The sequence below is a fragment of the Leuresthes tenuis genome, unplaced genomic scaffold, assembly GCF_036924035.1.
Source record: "Leuresthes tenuis unplaced genomic scaffold, fLeuTen1.0.hap1 SCAF_3, whole genome shotgun sequence".
NCBI lineage: Eukaryota > Metazoa > Chordata > Actinopteri > Atheriniformes > Atherinopsidae > Leuresthes > Leuresthes tenuis.
Genome location: NW_027325357.1, coordinates 15,628,673 through 15,647,131, shown reverse-complemented (window position 1 = coordinate 15,647,131; position 18,459 = coordinate 15,628,673). Strand labels below are relative to the sequence as shown.

The window sequence follows — 18,459 nt, the reverse complement described above, 5'->3', positions numbered from 1 at the left end:
TATGCTTGACAGGCGGCAGTCACAAGTTCTGGAGATCAATCGGTACAGTATTTATATTTCTTTCTCCTCTTCAGTCCCCATCACAACCCCCCTGTATGGCATGTGCGCCAGTATGGCAAGAGGCACGTTTCCAGGCAGAGAATTAACTCATAGGAACTGTAGCAATGGGTGGTTTGTAGGTATAGACAAGAGAACAAACTTGTTTAAAAAGTCTAAAAAACAACATTAGCTTGCACAACATAATTGTGATCATAAAGCATGTTCATTGGGCCATGAAGAAGTTTCCTTTCTCTCCAAGCATGCTAAACCAGAAATTTTCCCAAAGTATGCTCCATGTGAACCTTTGAAGTTTGATCCACCATGAACATTTGTTCCCCCTCCATCCAACAATTAATTTCACAGTCCGCACTTGTTCAAGCATTACTTCTCCAGCTTCTCCTTCATCCCTCTCTGCTGTCTGTTCTTAATATACAAACCCTTCCAAACAAATGCCTCAACAATACATTATTGTTCTGTACATCTTCCTGTGTTTTCACTGTCATATGATTGGTGACTGTCCAAGCAGGGGAAAGAGGTATGTAGTCGAGTTGAATGAGAAACTCCCATTATGCTCTCTGCATGTAAAGTAGATGATTCTATGTATCCTCCCCCCTCAGCATCAGTACACTCCCTCTGGACAGCTCCCTTAACACCGTTGCATTATTACAGCATAACAGTTTGTGTGGCTGAACACTGAGTCTGACGTAGAGTTCTCAGTATGTGTCCCTTAACCATTATCAAAGGTCGGAGGCTACTCTGCCTTTGAGCATTTACCCTTCCCTCTCCTGTTGGAAACGTTTACCCTGCTTCCCTTTAACTGTCATGAAAGTCTCTGTCCTTGAATGTGATGGACAAAAGCATTGTTTGCCGCCTGCTTCTCTAACATTAGAGCTATCATGCTTTGTAAAAACCTTGGATTAGGCAGGTAAGTAGTCAGGTAAGTAATGTAATAAGGTTATGACTGCCAATGTGGTGGTTAAGTCAGATGGAAATGTAACTTTCTAAAAAGGGGTCAAATAAAGCATGCAGCATAATTTGAAACGATTAAGCTTCCCGTATTGAACTTGGCAACCTGTTAGTCTGAATGATAAGAAAATAAGCCAAGACTGCCAGCAAAGCAACTTGTATTTTTGTGCTGTCAAAGATTGAGAAAGTCCTGACTGTGCCAGAAAATGGTCAGCTGAATCTCAGAGACTTACTTAACTAATTGGAACAGACATACTCCAACTCCAGAGATGCTGTGTGCTGCAGTCTTCGGTGCGCCTAGTCAAAGATGTGCATGAGTCACGTTCACATCTGGTGGGCTATGGGTTTGTTTCTGATGTGAACGGTGGACCCCTCATCCCTTAGCTTGGGACAAAAGCATGCAGGGAGATCCACGTATGCATGAGAAAAGCACCTTTGCTTTAGATGCAGAGAATCTGTCATGAACATAACAAGGCACGAACACTCTGCTGTGCACAACTTTCCGTTAAATCGCACATTTAAATGAACAAAAGCCGTGGATTTAATATAGATATACGTAATGGGAAGAAAAAATACACTGATACAAAAACTCAGAAATTTCAGAACCCACAGGCAACATCTTGTGGTTACTTGAAGGAATATAGAAATGGTAGGAAATGTACCATGAGAAAATTGATACCCCCCTCTTGTCTGTACACTGAACATGAAAATGGAGCCAGAAAAGCTTAGCTTAGCATAGAAGACTGGAAACAAGAGAAACAGCCTCACGCAGGGGTTCAGTGATCAACAGTCACTGTAGCCGGCCAATAAATTCCTTAAAATGACTACAGTACCTGAAAGCTTGCAAGAGTAAATCTTTTTGCTTTATTTTGTTTGGATGAAAAAAAAGGTAAATACAACACATATTATTGGAGAGTGTTAGGGTTGCTGACAGGATCTTTAACTCTCTGAAGTTTTTATGCTAAGGGTCATCCTTTTCCACCTCACCCGATCCTCTTAGTTCACGTCATGGATGGTATTTTGACAGTTTCTGTTAATTTCATGGGACCTCACAAAATCCTAAAGATGTCTTCTTCTACATTTTTAGTTTGTGTTGATGATGCATAAGGATTATTTTTCCTCCTAATGTTCATTGTTGAGGTATATTAGGAGCACTGTCAGCAATGTTGCAACCATTGTAAAATTCTGGGCTGATACCACTATAAGAGATAGAAATTAGACCAATACTGATTGTTTCAATATTTTTTCTCCCTTTAATGCCAGGGAAAAAGATGAAATGTGCATTACAGTATAAATCATTGCCAACTAGATTTGTATTTCTAGTGCTTACATGTAAATACATCTTGTAGTTACCAGGATGAGGTTAAAGGAACACACTCAGGTCACACCAGATAAATATAAGTCACTTGTTTTCCAGTAGACTGATTGCAGTTAAGAAGCTGAAAATCAGCTGATGTTGATGTTAGATATACCTGTGCCTTACTTATGATGTAGACTTGTACCACATACTTTGAGCTCTATAAATGATCACAAGATGTATGACATCAACAAAAACTAAAAATGTGGAAGCCTCGTAAAAGTAGAAATCACAGCGGAGAGGATTGGATTGCATTAGATTTCACTGATGTACCAGAGAGTGCAGAGTGCATTGCACAGGTACTAAATTCTTGTGGGTCAACATAATGTCAGTGCTTGCCACTTAGATAAAATATCTGAAGGTAATATATTACAGCCGCTGAGATCTTTTCAAATGAATCATGAAGCTGTAAAAACTTTTTTCAAAACAAAAGTTTCAAAGAATTAAGGACGATCCCACTTGCAAAAATATGCAGCAAAAGCTGCAAAAACTGAAGATATTTTCAAATAAAATATTTCACAGGCATTTTATATGCAGTTTAGATTCGTGTTATTAGCACAAACAAAAACAATGTTTGTTTGTAAGAAAGTGAAAATAAATGGAGATTTGAACAAAAATAATTTCTTTTACATGTGGATTTAAAATATATTTGTGACATTTTAAATGTTTTTATGTTGGATTCTGCTATGTTAGTTTGTGTGGCTGTTATATTGGCCGGGTCATACATTTAGTATCTTAATAATTAGACTGCCTGCGTAGTTAAAGGAAAATTAATGAATAAACATTTGGCTAAAATTGTTGAGTTGCAAATCATTGGGCAGACTATTGGGCAGAAATTCTAATCAAATCCACTGCATTTGTAAAGCTTTAGGTCCCATGAATATAATAAATAAGTGAAATGAACTGGGAGAGTTGAAGTTGGGATTTGTCAACCTCTATGCTGAGCTAACAAGCTGCTGACTCTGGCATCATATTTGAGGGACGACATGAAAGTGGTATCAAGTCTCAGCTAGTGCATTTTTTGAAATATCAAATGGAATTTCACAGTACACACACACACACGGAATAAATCCAGCGGTATTTCCATTCAAAAAGCGACTTCCCTCCTCACTTGTCTTTTCATCTCATGGCCTGTCATCTACAATCAGGAGGCCTTGTTAACCTTTTTGCTCTCCCACATGCTGTGTCTGTAGGCATTTGCATGGTGGACAGATCTGATGGTGGAGCATGCAGAAAACTTCCTGGCTCTCTATGCCATCGACATGGATGCTGCTCTAGAGATCCAGTCCCCTGAGAGCTGGGACAGCTTCCCACTTTTCCAGCTGCTTAATGATTTCCTTCGGGCAGACTGTAAGCTCGTGCACTTGTTCTATGTTTATGTTAGGATATTTTCACCAGAAAACTATTATGCTAATTTTTGTGCTTTGATGCCTCTTTTCATCCATAGATCATCTGTGCAATGGAAAGTTCCACAAACACCTTCAGGATCTGTATGCTCCTCTGGTTGTTAGATATGTGGATCTGATGGAGTCCTCCATCGCACAGTCAATTCACAAGGGCTTTGACAGAGAGTCCTGGGAGCCTGTAAAGTAAGGAATCTCTGTCTTTATAGTAAGGCTGTAGGATGCTTGGAGTTGCAAGGCTTTTCTATTCAGATGACAAACGGAGTGTGTGGAGGCTGAAAAATCTGGAAGAGCAGCTTTAATATTCACCCAGGCTTCCTGTAGGTTCACTGTTAAAGAATGATCCAAGAGTGGGCTGAATAACCTATTTTTTCCTGTGAAAGAAATAGGTTGTTTATTCTGAAAATAGTCTTTGATTAATGCATGTGTCTTGCCAATTTCTCTCCGACACATTGGGGTCAGGGCAACACCTAATATTTCTGTTGTTTTGTTTGTGAACTAACCTTCATAATTTGTGCTTTGATGTGTTATCAGAAGCAAAAGGCCTTCAGTCTGTGACATTGCTGTTCTATTTCATTTATCGTTGCTTTAACAAGTTTACTTTTGCATTGTTTTTATTGCTAAGAATACATGTAAGATTTATTGAGGTTTTTTTTCTCTGTCTTTACTCATGGTCATTGTTATCAGTATTACGTTGCCTCTCCCTTTCACTGCATTTAATACAATATATTTGTGCGTCCAGCTCTCTTGACTGCAGGTATTTCTGTATAATGTGTGTCTTTGACGATTACTGTCTTGTTTATGTGTGCTACTGTACATTCCTGTCTTCACCTGTTTTAGATTTTACTTTTATGATGAGTGTTACATGGCTTTCTGCAGCTTCCACACCACTGTTATGGATTATTTTTTTTTCTTTTTGTCTGTCTTTTCTGCAGGAGTTTAACAAGTAATCTGCCCAATGTGAATCTACCAAATGTGAATCTCCAAATTCCCAAAGTACCAAATCTGCCAGTGCCAGTAGCAGGACTATCAGTTAACCTTCCACAAATGCCTAGCTTTTCTACCCCGTCATGGATGGCTGCTATTTATGACTCTGAGTGTGTATTCAACTAGTTTACTTTAGATTTACTGAGCAACTAGAGAGTAACTTGGTATGAAGATGCTTCTGGGTAAAGATTTTTAAAAAAAAATACAAGAAGTACAAGAAGTGTTTACGGCCTTTTAATTGCAAATAAAAGTCACAAAATCTAAATTTGACCGGGTTTTCTCTTGTGTTAATACTTTACATTGATATTCATGTTCATGCCAAGGTCGCTCTGAGAGATTTTAGAGTAGATGCGGTACTGCTTTCTAAAATGAGAGGCTGAAACATTCTCATTTGTCTCAACATGCATGCTGTTGAGCTGAGTTCTGGAGATACAGGCACAAAAAAAAGTGTACATCTATGTATACAGCAAGGATTTGCAAGTCGAGATCTCCATTCTATGTTCTAAAGTTGACATCCACAGACATTTGCTTTAGTTACTGTTACGAACTGTTTAATGGGCCGCAACATGAAATTAAGACTGGATTTTTATCTAATTAAATAAGTTACAAAGGTTAAAGTCAGGGGTATACATCACAAAATTGAGTATGGTGAGCCCCAGCAGCAAGAGCCATGAACCTCTGTAAGTCTCACCCAATATGCTTTTTATCCACATCTTCAGAGATGGGGCCAGTTAAGACAGGTCGTAACAGATATGGGGGCTTGTCCGGGATGCAGAAGGGGATAACAGCGATGCTTAGCAACTTGGTCATAGGTTCATCCCTGACCTTTCCCACCTGCTAGTAGTCTGATTGGGAGGGAGGACAGTGTAATTCACTGGAGATGATAAAGTGGGGAGCTTTGGAGGAAAGAGTTCAAACTTCTCTGTTTTATCACATCTCCTTCCCACCTCTGCGTCTTTCGCAATCATGTTTCCCAATCAGCTCTACTCAGGATGATAAAGAAAAGGTCTGCATGATTTGTTTGGCAAATCTTTCAGGGGCCCCATCAGCCTGGGGACATGGATGTTGAGAGAGGGCCTGTGATACGTGAAGTTAGTTTTTGTTTTTGTTCTTTGACAATGATCAGAGATGCCCTTTTTTTTCCTTTTTTTTTTTTTTTACATGCCCTCCCTCACATCTCCATTCCCTTCTCCTTTGTCTTGGCACAGTGTGAGCTGCTGCTGTTTCTGCAGTGACTTTACCTGCATGTGGCCACTTCACATACCAGTCAATAATCATGCTCTTCAGTATGGTTATTGATTTGTTACAGTAGACCCTCCCTGCTCCTTTTTTACCCATACACTGACTGTCCAGACAGATAAGAACAAATAGGAAGTGAGAAAAAAAAACATTTGGACAGAGCAATCAGTGTATGGTCAGAGTAAAATCTTACTGTGTTTGGGTGTAGAGGAACTGCATTATCCTCTGCACTTGCCAAAAACAAGCCCCACCCCCTTTCAGAGTTTGAGACTTCTTCAGTAAGTTGACCTTTGTTTTTGTTTTTTTACCTGTGTGTGTGTATGTGTTTGGATCGATGGCAGTAATGGCTCTGGGACATCAGAGGACCTCTTCTGGAAGCTGGACGCCCTTCAGACTTTCATCAGAGACCTTCACTGGCCTGAGGAGGAGTTTGCCAAACACCTTGAGAGTCGCATCAAGCTCATGTCAAGCAACATGATCGAGAACTGTGTCAAGCGGTATGTAGCCAAGCGTGAAGCAGAACACAGAATTAACATTATACTTGCATATTTTAAATCGTAGTGTGTACCATTTCTTTCTCTTACATTTCAGCACCAGGATGGCATTTGAGTCCAAGCTGGCAAAGAGCAGTAAGTCCACAGATTTCCGTGTCTCTCCATCACTATGCACCATGTTCAATGTGATGGTGGATGCCAAGGATCAGTCAGCTAAATTGTGTGCCATGGAGATGGGTCAAGAGGTAAAAACATCACCTGAGACAATGTTTCATGATGATAATTTGAGTTTTGAATCTGCTTACATGAATAGTTTTGGTGAAATTTCTGCTTTATTTCTTGTAGAAACAGTTCCATTCCAAAATAGATGAACTGATTGAGGAGAGTGTGAAGGACATGATCCAGCTTCTGGTTGCAAAGGTGGGACGATATCTCAGCTGTTGCATTACTACACTGTCAAAAGCAAAACTGATGCAAACCATAGGGTGATGTTTCCTCTGTTTCCCTTATTTCTTAGTTTGTTTGCATTCTGGAGGGAGTGTTGGCTAAGATTTCCAGATACGATGAAGGAACTCTCTTCTCCTCCTTCCTCTCTTTCACGGTGAGATTCTTCAATTCCTCAAGACATATATACTGAGAAACAGTTGGGTACCTACAACTGGTGATTAGCCTAATTTTGACTCACAATGAGCACATTGATTTGTGCCCACAAAATTTTAAATCCATCTTGTTCAAATGAGATTCTCTCAGCTCTGAGGTTTAAAGCCAAACACAACAACAAAATCAAGCAGTCTTGTTTTTTTGTTGCACATCCAAAAAGGTTGTGTTTTCTGAAATCAATTTCTGTTTTGTGGAATTATGTTTCTTTAATTTGATTTAAAATATTTTTTTCCTTTATTTGATCAAACAATCCCTGTCTTTCACAAGGGAGACCGGGGGTCGGTACTATGAAGCAGGATTTGTGATTAATGGAGCTAACTTCAGCTTCAGCTCTTGATTTTTAGCATCATGAAGCCGGTCCACTTCCTAGAGAGGTTTATCACCCCGATAAATAATGCTGCTAACTTAATCTGCTCCAAAGCAGGTTGGGTTTTAAGATCCTAGATTAGCTCATGTAAAATCTCCTATTGTTGATGAATTGATTGAAATGAAAACAAAAAAAGGACATCAAAAATTGGACAGTAACATTGAGCTTCGTCTTTGTGAGAGATATCGTTGTCATCCTTCTATTCTGCTTTTGCTGCAGCAACTGTGCTGCTTCTTAGCCTGCTGGAAATATATGATAGTAATTGGTCAGCTGCTGCCAACTCCATCTGTTGAATGCCGACGCGCACATCCAGACAGGAACCTGTCTGGACTTATGGAGTCGATAGAATCGCTTAAGAAAATCTTCATTGTCAGGGTCAATTAATCACCTGATGTGTTGAACATTCTTTGGCGTACAAGCCCCTGGCTTATGCAACAAAGCAATGTAATGCATGTCAAATCATCTATAAAGATACAACTGCCTCTTACCTCATTCTTCAGTTGATATAAATCAAAACTAGTTTTAAATCTTTTGGCAAGTTACTTCACGTTTAAGGAATATCGTGTTTTGAACCCGAGGACTGTGTGAGGAAACAGATTATCTTTCATGACTTCTTAGGTTCATTAACATGCAGTATTTAAAAATGTCGGCTTGTTTAATGAAACGAGACGGTAATTACAGTGTCCTCACGCTGTGATTGACAGTATTTACTCTCATTTCAGGTGAAAGCTGCCTCAAAATACGTGGATGTACCTGTAAGTTCAACAACATCCTACTTTCCTGTTTACTTGTGAGCTCGTGTGTGTGTGTGTGTGTGTTTGCAGAGTGGTTTGTTTTACCGCCGGTTGTTTGTACAGCCAGTGTTGCAGTGGTCAGTCCTCTGCTGAGTCATGACGGTGTTGTGCTTCTGTTTTTACAGAAACCTGGAATGGACGTAGCTGATGGCTATGTGACCTTTATGCGCCACTCTCAGGACATGCTTCGTGATAAGGTCAATGAGGAGGTGTATATAGAAAGGTTATTTGATGTAAGTAAGATGCCTTCTCCTCCACTCACAAAGGGAGGGGCCTTTCAAAATGTGGCAAAACAACAGGGCAGAGAGGGATAAGTCCCATTTTGAGACCAGGATGTGTACTTCAGCCTGGCAGAAGAGGCTTCTCTGATCCTCTACCTCTCTTGACTTCTCTCTTTCTATCTGTCTCTCTTCTCTCTGAATCACTGCTGCCCTTTGTATTCTGGTGTGCATTGCCACAGTGCTTTTGGGCCTTTGTGTGTTTTTTTTTTTTTTTAATTTAAAAAAAAAAAGATTATTTTCTTTACAAAGAGTCCATGAAAGCATCCTCCCCACCCCCCCCAAAAAAAGGATTATCTGAAGCAGTGCTCTCTGAGGAAGGAACAGAACTATACACAGTGATTTTGTGCCAGGACGGCAACTTTTCTTATCTTTTTTTTTCTGTCACTACTTTACTCTCAGCTTCCAGGCTCTTTCCACTTAAAACATGCCAGCCTCGTGAGGAATTGACACTCAGCCCGCAGTCAAGCACCCATGCAGTTTCACTATGTGATGTGAAAATGCTGTGTGGGCCTGGGTCACATAATGATGTCAAACTCAGAGGCTCACATGTCATATGGCCTTTACACACGTGGACAAAATTGTTGGTACCCCTCAGTTAAAGAAGGAAAAACCCACAATTCTCACTGAAAGCACTTGAAACCTACAAAAGTAACAATAAATAAAAATTCATTGAAAATTAAATAATCAAAATCAGCCATTACTTTTGAAATGTTGATTAACATAATTATTTAAAAAAAAAAAACTAATGAAATAGGGCTGGACAAAAATGATGGTACCCATAACTTAATATTTTGTTGCACAACCTTTTGAGGCAATCACTGCAATTAAACGATTTCTGTATTTGTCAAGGAGCGTTCTGCAGCTGTCAACAGGTATTTTGGCCCACTCCTCATGAGCAACTTAGAACAGTGGCTCCCAACCTGTGGGTCCCAAGATGAATTAGAGGGGTCAAAATGAAGAGAGGAATGAAAGGAGATAAGATGATATTAAGTATTTTTTCCAGTCTTAAGTACATTCTAGCGCAGCCTTTTAAACTGAAGTAGGTACTGAAATCATAACTGAGGGAGCAGCGATTTAATCACTGTCACCACATGAATCATGGAAACAAAGAGGAAGACAGAAACACATCTAACACACACGAAGATCATCCTTCAAAAGTAAACACCGCACTGCCTGCACAGCACCTCTGCAGTTTGCTGCAAGCACTCTGTAACAAATATGAATCAATAAATACATACAAATGGAAATGTTAAGTTAAAAGAAAGAAAAATCCAATACAAATGGGGAAGCAATATAATGCATCTTTGAAGTAATGCAATGCAGCTCCGATTGGACTTAATAAAACTTTAATAACTTATTATTAACTAATACTTTTCATGTATCTTCAAATAATGCAAAGTTGTTATTTACCTATATGATATTATACAGTCAATATAACTCTAAAATCATGAGAAGAGCTGAGGAATGGGGAACACCTGCTCAGATGTACATTTGTTAGTTTTCTTAGAAATTTATGTGAAATTCTGGTATAATACCAATGTAAAGGATAATGAAATAATAAGGATAATAATAAGGATGATTTAGCAGATGACTTGATGCTGACACTGACCATTTCTGTAATTTATTTTCTTTTTAATTCCAGGCAAACAGTGAATATGGTGAAATATAATCACAAAATTATTGTCTTTTCAGTATTGACATGGTCCAACTATTTCTTTGTCCTAAAGAATTCAATTGCATCTAGTCAGTTTGAGGGTAAAATCAGTGTGATGCAACCAAGGCACACCTGATAAATGTCAGACACTGCCGCTGGTTTATGTCATACTGTTAGCTAATTGAAGTCAACAGGAGGAATAATAACCAATACTAACCAGTGTTAAATATGAAATATCTGTTCATACCTGATTGTTAATACATTTAAAATGCATCCCTCCTCTACCAGACTACATTTAAGCAGCTGAACTTTCACGTGGTTGACCGTAGAAGGTGCCAGATGTACAAATGATATGTTCGACATACGCACTTGTTTCACATATATACAGGGTTCATTTAAAGCAAAATAAAAAATATTGTAAGAAAAAAATTTTAAAGGATTTCTGATTATATTTATGATAATAATTATCTGTCTGCACTAACAGACAACTGTAGTTCTTACTAACCATTCAGATACTGCATTGTAGAGTGTGTACTAAACACATCTGGGACCTTACATCTGCTGCCTTGTGGTAATATAATGTAATAGTAATATAATTATAACAATATAATAATAATATAATAATAATATGGGCATAATGATGGCTACGCTGGTGCTGTTGGATGACCCTTTCAATATGTTTGTGCTCTTCAGCCATTTTTTTTCTCAACTCTGCGAGCATCCTGCGCTCTGAACAGACAGAGTTCATAACATCTGTCACGGTTTAGCCATCAGAAGATTTTGCCATGTTTGTAATTCAACAGCTGTAATCAGCAACTAAAACACATTTCCTTCTCTCCACTTCGCTGAGTGTCTCGTTTTAGGCATGCAAACAGGGTTCTTATAACCAAGTGGTTAATTGGGGTAGTATCTACATCTCATTATGGCTAAATGTGGGACTGGAAATTTGGCTCAGGCATATGCATACACTCTCACAATAACTAAGACTTATAATAGAATACCATTTGCACTCAAGGCTTTTTAAAGCTGATGAAAAGAGGGCACATCCCTGCCGTTTAGACAAGGATCGTCACTGATCTTTATGCATCTGGCCCCTGAGCTCGAAAGCTACTCCTAATGGGGATAACATGCCAAAGATCAGACATGTACCAGCTGTGATGAATGGACATGAGAAGGCCCAGACAAAAGAGTTGGGAACCAGTGTGTTACAGAGTGAAGAGAGCACTGTCTTAACAAACATAATCCTAACAGGATACATTGACATAAATGTGTCCTCCATGTGTGATTTGATCGATACATAATGCTGTGACCCGTGTGCTTCATGTCATTCTGTAACTATTTGCACAGACCTGCGTCTGTACAGGTGTGTGACAGCTGTGTGTGTTGACACCTCTTTCTGTGAGGCAGTGACGTGAAGTTTTTCTGTCTGAGAGACGTTCAGAGAGTCGTCTCCCTGTGTTTTTTTCTATTTTTGTGTTGGCTGTAGAAGCAGGAGTTTTGTGCCAGATGAACTTGATATTTTTCTTGTCACGGTGTGAGGAGTGAAGCTGTTGTGAAGTGGGTCTGCTTTTCGTCTTTGAGGTCCACTCTGGCTCCCCTGTCTCCTTGTGTTTTGTCAGTATCTCTAACATGGAGTTTTACCCCTTGTGTCCTCTGTGTGGCCCCAAAGTGCACCAAAATCCTTCTCAGCACTGTCTTGTTGAATCAAACGATGGCATTTTAAACTGCATGCTAAACTAAGGTTGTCAGTTTTTTTTCTTCCATTTGAAAGCATGTCTCTACATCTATTTGCATGCGCGTGAAAGTAATTTCTAGATGCTGCACAGGCTCTACTGTTTCTCTCTTTCACTTATTTTTTCAATCCTTTTTAATCTCCTCTTTTCTGATTAACACCATTCTCGCTGCCTCCTTCTATTAAAAAAAAGTGGCACTTATCTCTAGTGTTGTGTTGCGTTGTTTTATCACATTATGTTGGTTGGCATGATTTTAGAGTCAAATAATCTTCCTGTGTACATCTTCTAGCATGACCCTCCTTCTCAGAGCTCTGCCTCATTTGCACATAGAGCAGTCTTCCTCAGCACGTACTCAGCCACCTACCCACCTGCGAGGTCTGCATGCACTGCACGCTCAACTCGACTGTGAAGTGGACAGGCATCTGCATAACCAGGCTTCAATCTTCTTATCTAATCTTGATCTAATTAAAACTTCAACTAAAAACTAAACGGTTAAACAAGCCAACAGCAGACACTTCTCATTTGGGCCTTCCAGGCTTTTTTTCTGTGTTCCTGCCTACTCACAAGTTTAAAGTTGACTTCTTTTCTTGGAGGTATGACAAGTGTTTCTATTAGACATGCGTGCTGTTCTCTTGTAACTTTAAACTGGTAAAACGGTGACTTCAAGCAAACTGGAGAAAAGCTACAAGAAAATAGCACCCTGTGCCCCTGCCTGCTAACCATTTACTCACTCTCATCCTATTTTTCTTTTGCTAATGAACTTGTGTCCAAACTATAATTTCCTTCCCCGGTAGTAGTTTCATATCTGCAGTGTAGGGCATTTTAGATGCAGCTCCGCATTTCCACTTCAATAAATAATACATAAAGGCTAAGTAATTGCCTTCAGTAATAGATGGGCCATGCAGATTATACAAAATATTGATTTGAACATTTTCAAGTAGTTCTAAAGGTAATTGCAGTTTAAAACAGATAAATCTGTTAGCTCTTCATGACTTCCCTCTGTTTTATTAATTCCTTCAAGTAGCTGTAGAATCTCAGTGCTCAGTGAGTGAGTGCCTCCTTTCAGCTGTTCAGAGTGCCATTTAACAGGTTTAGTGTGTGTGTGGATGTCACACTCGGGGTGTGCTCGTGTGTCTGAGAGGGTTGTGTTGAGAACGTAAACTAAACACCAGGCAATTTCTGTTGGCAGATGAGATATAGAATTTAGTCTGATTTTAGTTGTCATCTGTTAGGTGCAGATGATCTGTGTTTCTTGTCTTTTGTAAATTCTCAAGTCTCATTCACTCCCACATACATACTGGTAGGTAAAGTGCCTGAAATCGGTGACTTTAAAGGACCTTTGTGGATCAGGCTTTTTGGATGACATCACAGACCTACTTTAAGTTTCTTTGTGAAAATATGCGTTTCAGATTTGGATGAGAAATAGAATACCGTAACTGTCTTGGGTCTTCTCAGTGTTAGGCTTGATCCAGAACACAATTAACCTACATTACATACATTACATTAGCATATAGACATTTACTGAAGGTATCTAAGTGGCAGCCATGATAGGGACCAGTAAAATTGTTGCTATGAAATTGAATTTCGGAGCTTCTTATAGTGTCTCATTTAGCATGGAAAACACTCGACCATGCTTTACTACATAAACAAGCTAATTTTGTGCTGATTGGATACACATTCGTTCTCTTTTCCAAACTTCTAATAGATTTCTCCTACCATCTTTCCTTAACTCCATCTCCAACAAGGTCAAGGAACAGTGGCTATGAAAAAAATAAAGGAAATCGTTTGTTTAGACTATTTGACCATATCTTATGTTTTAGAGCGCATTCACCTCTATTTCTGACCAGCATTGCATTGTTTCTTTCTTGGAGATTTCATGAATTGCCTCCAATAAACTGAAGAGTCTCAAGCTCTGTTACCTACAGGGTGGAATTCAGCATGAAAAGCACGTTTGCTTTCATGCTGAATTCCACTCTGTAGGTAACAGAGTCTTTCCCTAAATATAAGTTATCCTTTATCAAAACTGTACAGCAAAGCGAGTGTAGTTTTGGGAGATGTATTTAGAGTAATTGAATAGTTAAATTGAACATTCACCTCAGTGCATCCACATAAAGAGCTCACGCAGTTCTGATGGAGGAGATTAACTCTGTGAGCTCACCTTTGTGGTTGCAGCTACGTAAGAATTTATGTGAAGCCGTTAACTGTCGAAGTTAAAAGGAGATGAAGACAGGAGGTGGTCTGAATTGTTAATGGGGCTGATTGAGTTCTGATGAGCAGAAAACAGCTCACAATTCTTCTGTAGCGGAATAGGATTGCTTTACTTTGAAGATAATTTCATTCTTACATATTGACAGCCTTTTAACTCGCATTGATTGCTGATTCTTACCGAGAAATGCAAGACTTATGGATGGATTATGAGCAGCTCCTCCACTCATCCTATTGAGGACCAAGACATGGAGACTGAAAGAGACACACATCGAACAAGAACCATGCAGAGACAATCCATCCCCAGCAGTGTATCTTTGCATTATTTTGCATCACTTTTTTGTCTCAGTTTGGTCTTTTTACGTCTCTCATTTGTTTGGCTTTTGACCCAGTTTTGGTTGTTATGGATGTTTGTTATTTTTGGATCATCTCTCTGACTTTTGCCTTTTTGTTTTCCTGTCAAATTGTTCATTTAGCATCTAAGTGGGGTAGGCGTGCCCCAGTGTGGCACAGTATCTTCATCGTCCTTTTGCATCTGGTCATTGGTCTTTGTTTTTTATATGGTTGACTTTAGTCTTTGTGGTCTTATGTTACTTCTGCTTCTGGTTGTGGCTGTTTTGTCTCTTCCTGTGATATAAGTTATACATATTTAATACAAGCAGGGCCTTTGTCCCAGTCGACCATTTCAGCTGTTTGTGAGAGTGAAGTGGGATGGAGATTCAGGTTTAGCCCTGTGACTTTGCACTATGTACACTCAGCCTTTATTGATGTGATGATTTAATACATGTATTTGAACTTGAGCATTAACGCTTTGATATATTGTGTGTTTAGTAGTTGTTTGTTTGTCTTAAAGGTTAGTTTTACGTCAAGGTGTCTTGAGTACGTGTGTGGGTGTGTGTTTTGCTGGAGAGTGTTGCGTTTATGTGTTTCAGCAATGGTACACTGCCACCATGAACCTGCTGGGGACCTGGCTCACTGAACGCATGGATCAGCAGCTCCACGTCTACCAGCTCAAGATCCTCATCAGGATCACAAAGGTCAGAGCACCAACAGATGCTGGATTCGTAAGAGCAATTCGTGGTGTGCCATTCGCCGTGCTGACGTATCTCTGTGCTCCTGTAGAAAAAGTACAGAGACTTCCGCCTGCAGGGGGTCCTGGACTCCACCCTGAACAGTAAGATGTACGATACGGTGCGCAACAGGCTGACCTTGGAGGAAGCCACTGCTTCAGTGAGGGAAGGAGGCATGCAGGGCATCTCCATGAAGGACAGCGATGAGGAAGATGAAGACGACAACTAGAGCCTGTGCAATCCAGCCCGTCCGTCTGTCCAAACCCTTTCCCCCCTCTCACCCCCCCCACCCACCCATTCACACTTTTGACTTTAGCCTGGTTACCGATGCATGTACCAACTCAGATAGCCACTCTAGGACCTCTTTGTCAGCTCGAAATGCCTATGAAGGAACTATTAACTATTAAAATAGAACTAATAATTAAGAAAATCAAGAGAAAAATGTCAAAAAATATCCATGATTGGCAATTTAGCTGTGTCATGATAAAGATAGCACCTATATTTGATCTTCATTCATTTCTAAATTCATTTCTATGTGTTACTAAGCAATATGGAGAACCATTTGTTTGACAATGTTGAGTGAGATTAATAGGTGTGTCCCTGTCCAATGCAAACCTATATGGCGCTTCTTTGTCGTATTCTACATTCATTAATGGTACATTGTCGTGATGATGAGTGTGTGGACCCTTTTCTTTGTCTCGTCTGTTTTTAAGTGAATGCCAACTGCTTCAAACTGAAAATGAAAAAACCTTTGTATTTGTTTACGGCTGTTAACAGATCAACTGTTGTCTACTCACTGTTATCAACATCGACAGTAAGCCTAGACCTGCATTTTTACCATGTGTCAATGCTATGTGATCTCATCTCAATTACTAATTAGACACGATTCAACGGGAATCTTGGACTTCAGCGAGTGGGTGTTCAGGAGATGCAATTCTCATAGCTCCATTTTGATAACTCGGGAGATTCTATTTTTATTTCAACATTAAAAAAGGCCTTGAAACAGGTTCTATTTTAATTGAGTTGCACTTTTACAGAGAAAAGAGCAAAAATGATTTTTTTTTTATTGAAAAAAAAAAGAAAAAAAGTTGGTCTGTCTTTGTTCTGTAATTGTGTAGAATGAGATGTCTGGCATTTGTTTGGGTCTCACTGTTGTTTTGTATATATTATATAAATATATATATAAATATAAAATGCTGTACATTGCATTCTGAGCCATCGCTGCATGCCTGTGGGTTCCCACCCTCCCTAAACGCTTTCTGTTTTCTGTGTGAATTAGCTGGTGGATTCATTCTTGCTTTTGCCTTATGAAAGCCAACAGTTGTAATATGCAAGAGCTGTGGCCTCCAAATAAAAATTATTGTACATGTGCATCCTCTGTCATGTTTACCCACTGCACCTGAGATAATTAGAGACCAACTGAACTACACATGAAGCAGCAGTGGAAAGTAACTACATCTCCCCTCTCTTAATCAGCACAGACATGATACTGTAGACTCATCTTTAGATTCAGTGTGACTTTTGCACTGTGAAGATAATATTGAGCTGTGACAGATGTCCATAAATCAGCATAGAAATGATAAAAAAAAAAAACGAGGCTCTGTAAAACTCCAAAACTGAATCAGTGTTTCCTGCAATACCACTACAGGTGTCGTATTACTTTTTAAGCTACATCAGGAGCTGCTGACAGCCATTTGTAACGGTGTTCAAATAACATTTCTTTTCTGCTTCTTATGTGAAACAGATTTAGCTTCAAAGCAGGATGTGAAGCACTAAAACTTTGCTCCATGTTAACAACGTTTCAAACTGCTTCACGAGACGTTATCAATTGAGTTAAATCTGACAAATTGTTCACAAGATTACATCAGTTAAATATATCAGGCATTGCCAAAGGCTTTCACAGAAGCAAATGTTTTAAACGGGGATCTAAAAATAGACTTGGGTCCAATTCCAATCCCTCCTCTTGGCCCTTCACTTCAACATTGCAGTGTTAAGGTGGCCATTTGCTTTTAGGGATCATGGAGTAGTTATGTAGATATCCAAAGGCCCCAAAAAGCCTCGGTTGAAGGGTTGGTTAACCTCTAAAGGATAAAAGTGCATCTTAACTCTGCAAAATGGAGGGATTTGGCTACATGGGTTATGTAATTGATCTATTTTCAGCTTTTTCCTCTCTCTCCTTGCTTCTCCATCCTCCTGCTTGTTACTTGTAAAATGTTCACAACAAAACATTTTGAAGGGCGTTTCAAGCCCTAAAATGCACCCAGAGTAGGATCAAGGAGAGAGGAGGCTCGTCTGAGGCGCTACAAGCCAGGATACGCCGGAGTGTCCTCTGTGGAATGGCACGACGAACGCCTGATGCGGGTGTGGCCGATCCGTTAATGCCACGCTTCAAAATGAAGTCAAATTCAAACTCAGTCACAGATTCATCGCTCACCTGACAGATACAATTGTTAAGCGGCAACTGAACAATGGTTCGATGACGCTGTCGTGTCACTCGTCGTTATTCGGCTGACGTCAGTTTAAAGTGATGCTCTAAACCGAGGACGGCTCATTTTGCTACACGAGAATAACCTCCTCTCCTCTCTCCTCGTGTCTGTCCCTCGCATCTCTGGTGGGAGGCACAAAGACAGAAATAGAAGAGTAGAGTGTAGGAATCCAGATGGGTGCAAATTGGGAAACGAGATAAGGGGGTTATTGTGCCCAAGATCAGTGGGTTACATAAAACGGGAACTAATGGAGAAAACCTGATCTCCATTTGTCACAAACTGTGACCTAAGAATAAACGGGCTGTCTGCAGCTCTGTGAGCTCTATCTGAACGGTGTTACTGCAGTAATGTTAACAAAGTCAGTGTGTTAATGCCACGTTTACTTAGATTAAAAAAAAAAAACTCGAAGGAGTCCATCTACAACTGTTGTTTGATGGCAAACTGACAGCAGGGGGCGACAAAAGGCGCAGGTTCCTCTTTGAAAGTCAACTCATCCATCAGCGGTTTCATCTGATACAAGGATGAAGAGCACCCAACACCACACTTTAATCATTATATACCAGTACATTCCACCTATTAAATCACAATGAACCAGGGAATAGAAAGAGGAACAGTGGAGTGTACTTCTGTGATAGAAACGTGATAGGACTGACAAGACTACTTTTCCATTTTAAATTACAAATTAGATTTAACCACTGACCTGGCTAAAATGAGCCAACACACT

General features: G+C 39.7%; 1 protein-coding gene across 6 annotated transcripts in view; it reads left to right on the top strand.

The window, feature by feature from the left end:
- cadpsb (Ca2+-dependent activator protein for secretion b) overlaps positions 1-16,620 on the top strand; it is a 73,096-nt gene extending 56,476 nt beyond the window's left edge. For 2 of the 6 annotated variants that reach the window (XM_072382044.1, XM_072382042.1), the window contains 12 exons: positions 13-42; positions 3,556-3,712; positions 3,810-3,951; positions 4,701-4,862; positions 6,333-6,488; positions 6,583-6,730; positions 6,831-6,905; positions 7,003-7,086; positions 8,235-8,267; positions 8,432-8,539; positions 15,112-15,216; positions 15,302-16,620. In XM_072382044.1, coding sequence (XP_072238145.1) covers positions 13-42; positions 3,556-3,712; positions 3,810-3,951; positions 4,701-4,862; positions 6,333-6,488; positions 6,583-6,730; positions 6,831-6,905; positions 7,003-7,086; positions 8,235-8,267; positions 8,432-8,539; positions 15,112-15,216; positions 15,302-15,478 — 1,377 coding nt within the window. In that variant the 3' untranslated portion in view covers positions 15,479-16,620. The remainder of the gene's footprint in view (positions 1-12; positions 43-3,555; positions 3,713-3,809; positions 3,952-4,700; positions 4,863-6,332; positions 6,489-6,582; positions 6,731-6,830; positions 6,906-7,002; positions 7,087-8,234; positions 8,268-8,431; positions 8,540-15,111; positions 15,217-15,301) is intronic. The other 4 variants (XM_072382047.1, XM_072382046.1, XM_072382043.1 and 1 more) reach the window with 3 other exon arrangements.
- Positions 16,621-18,459: the final 1,839 nt, after the last annotated feature.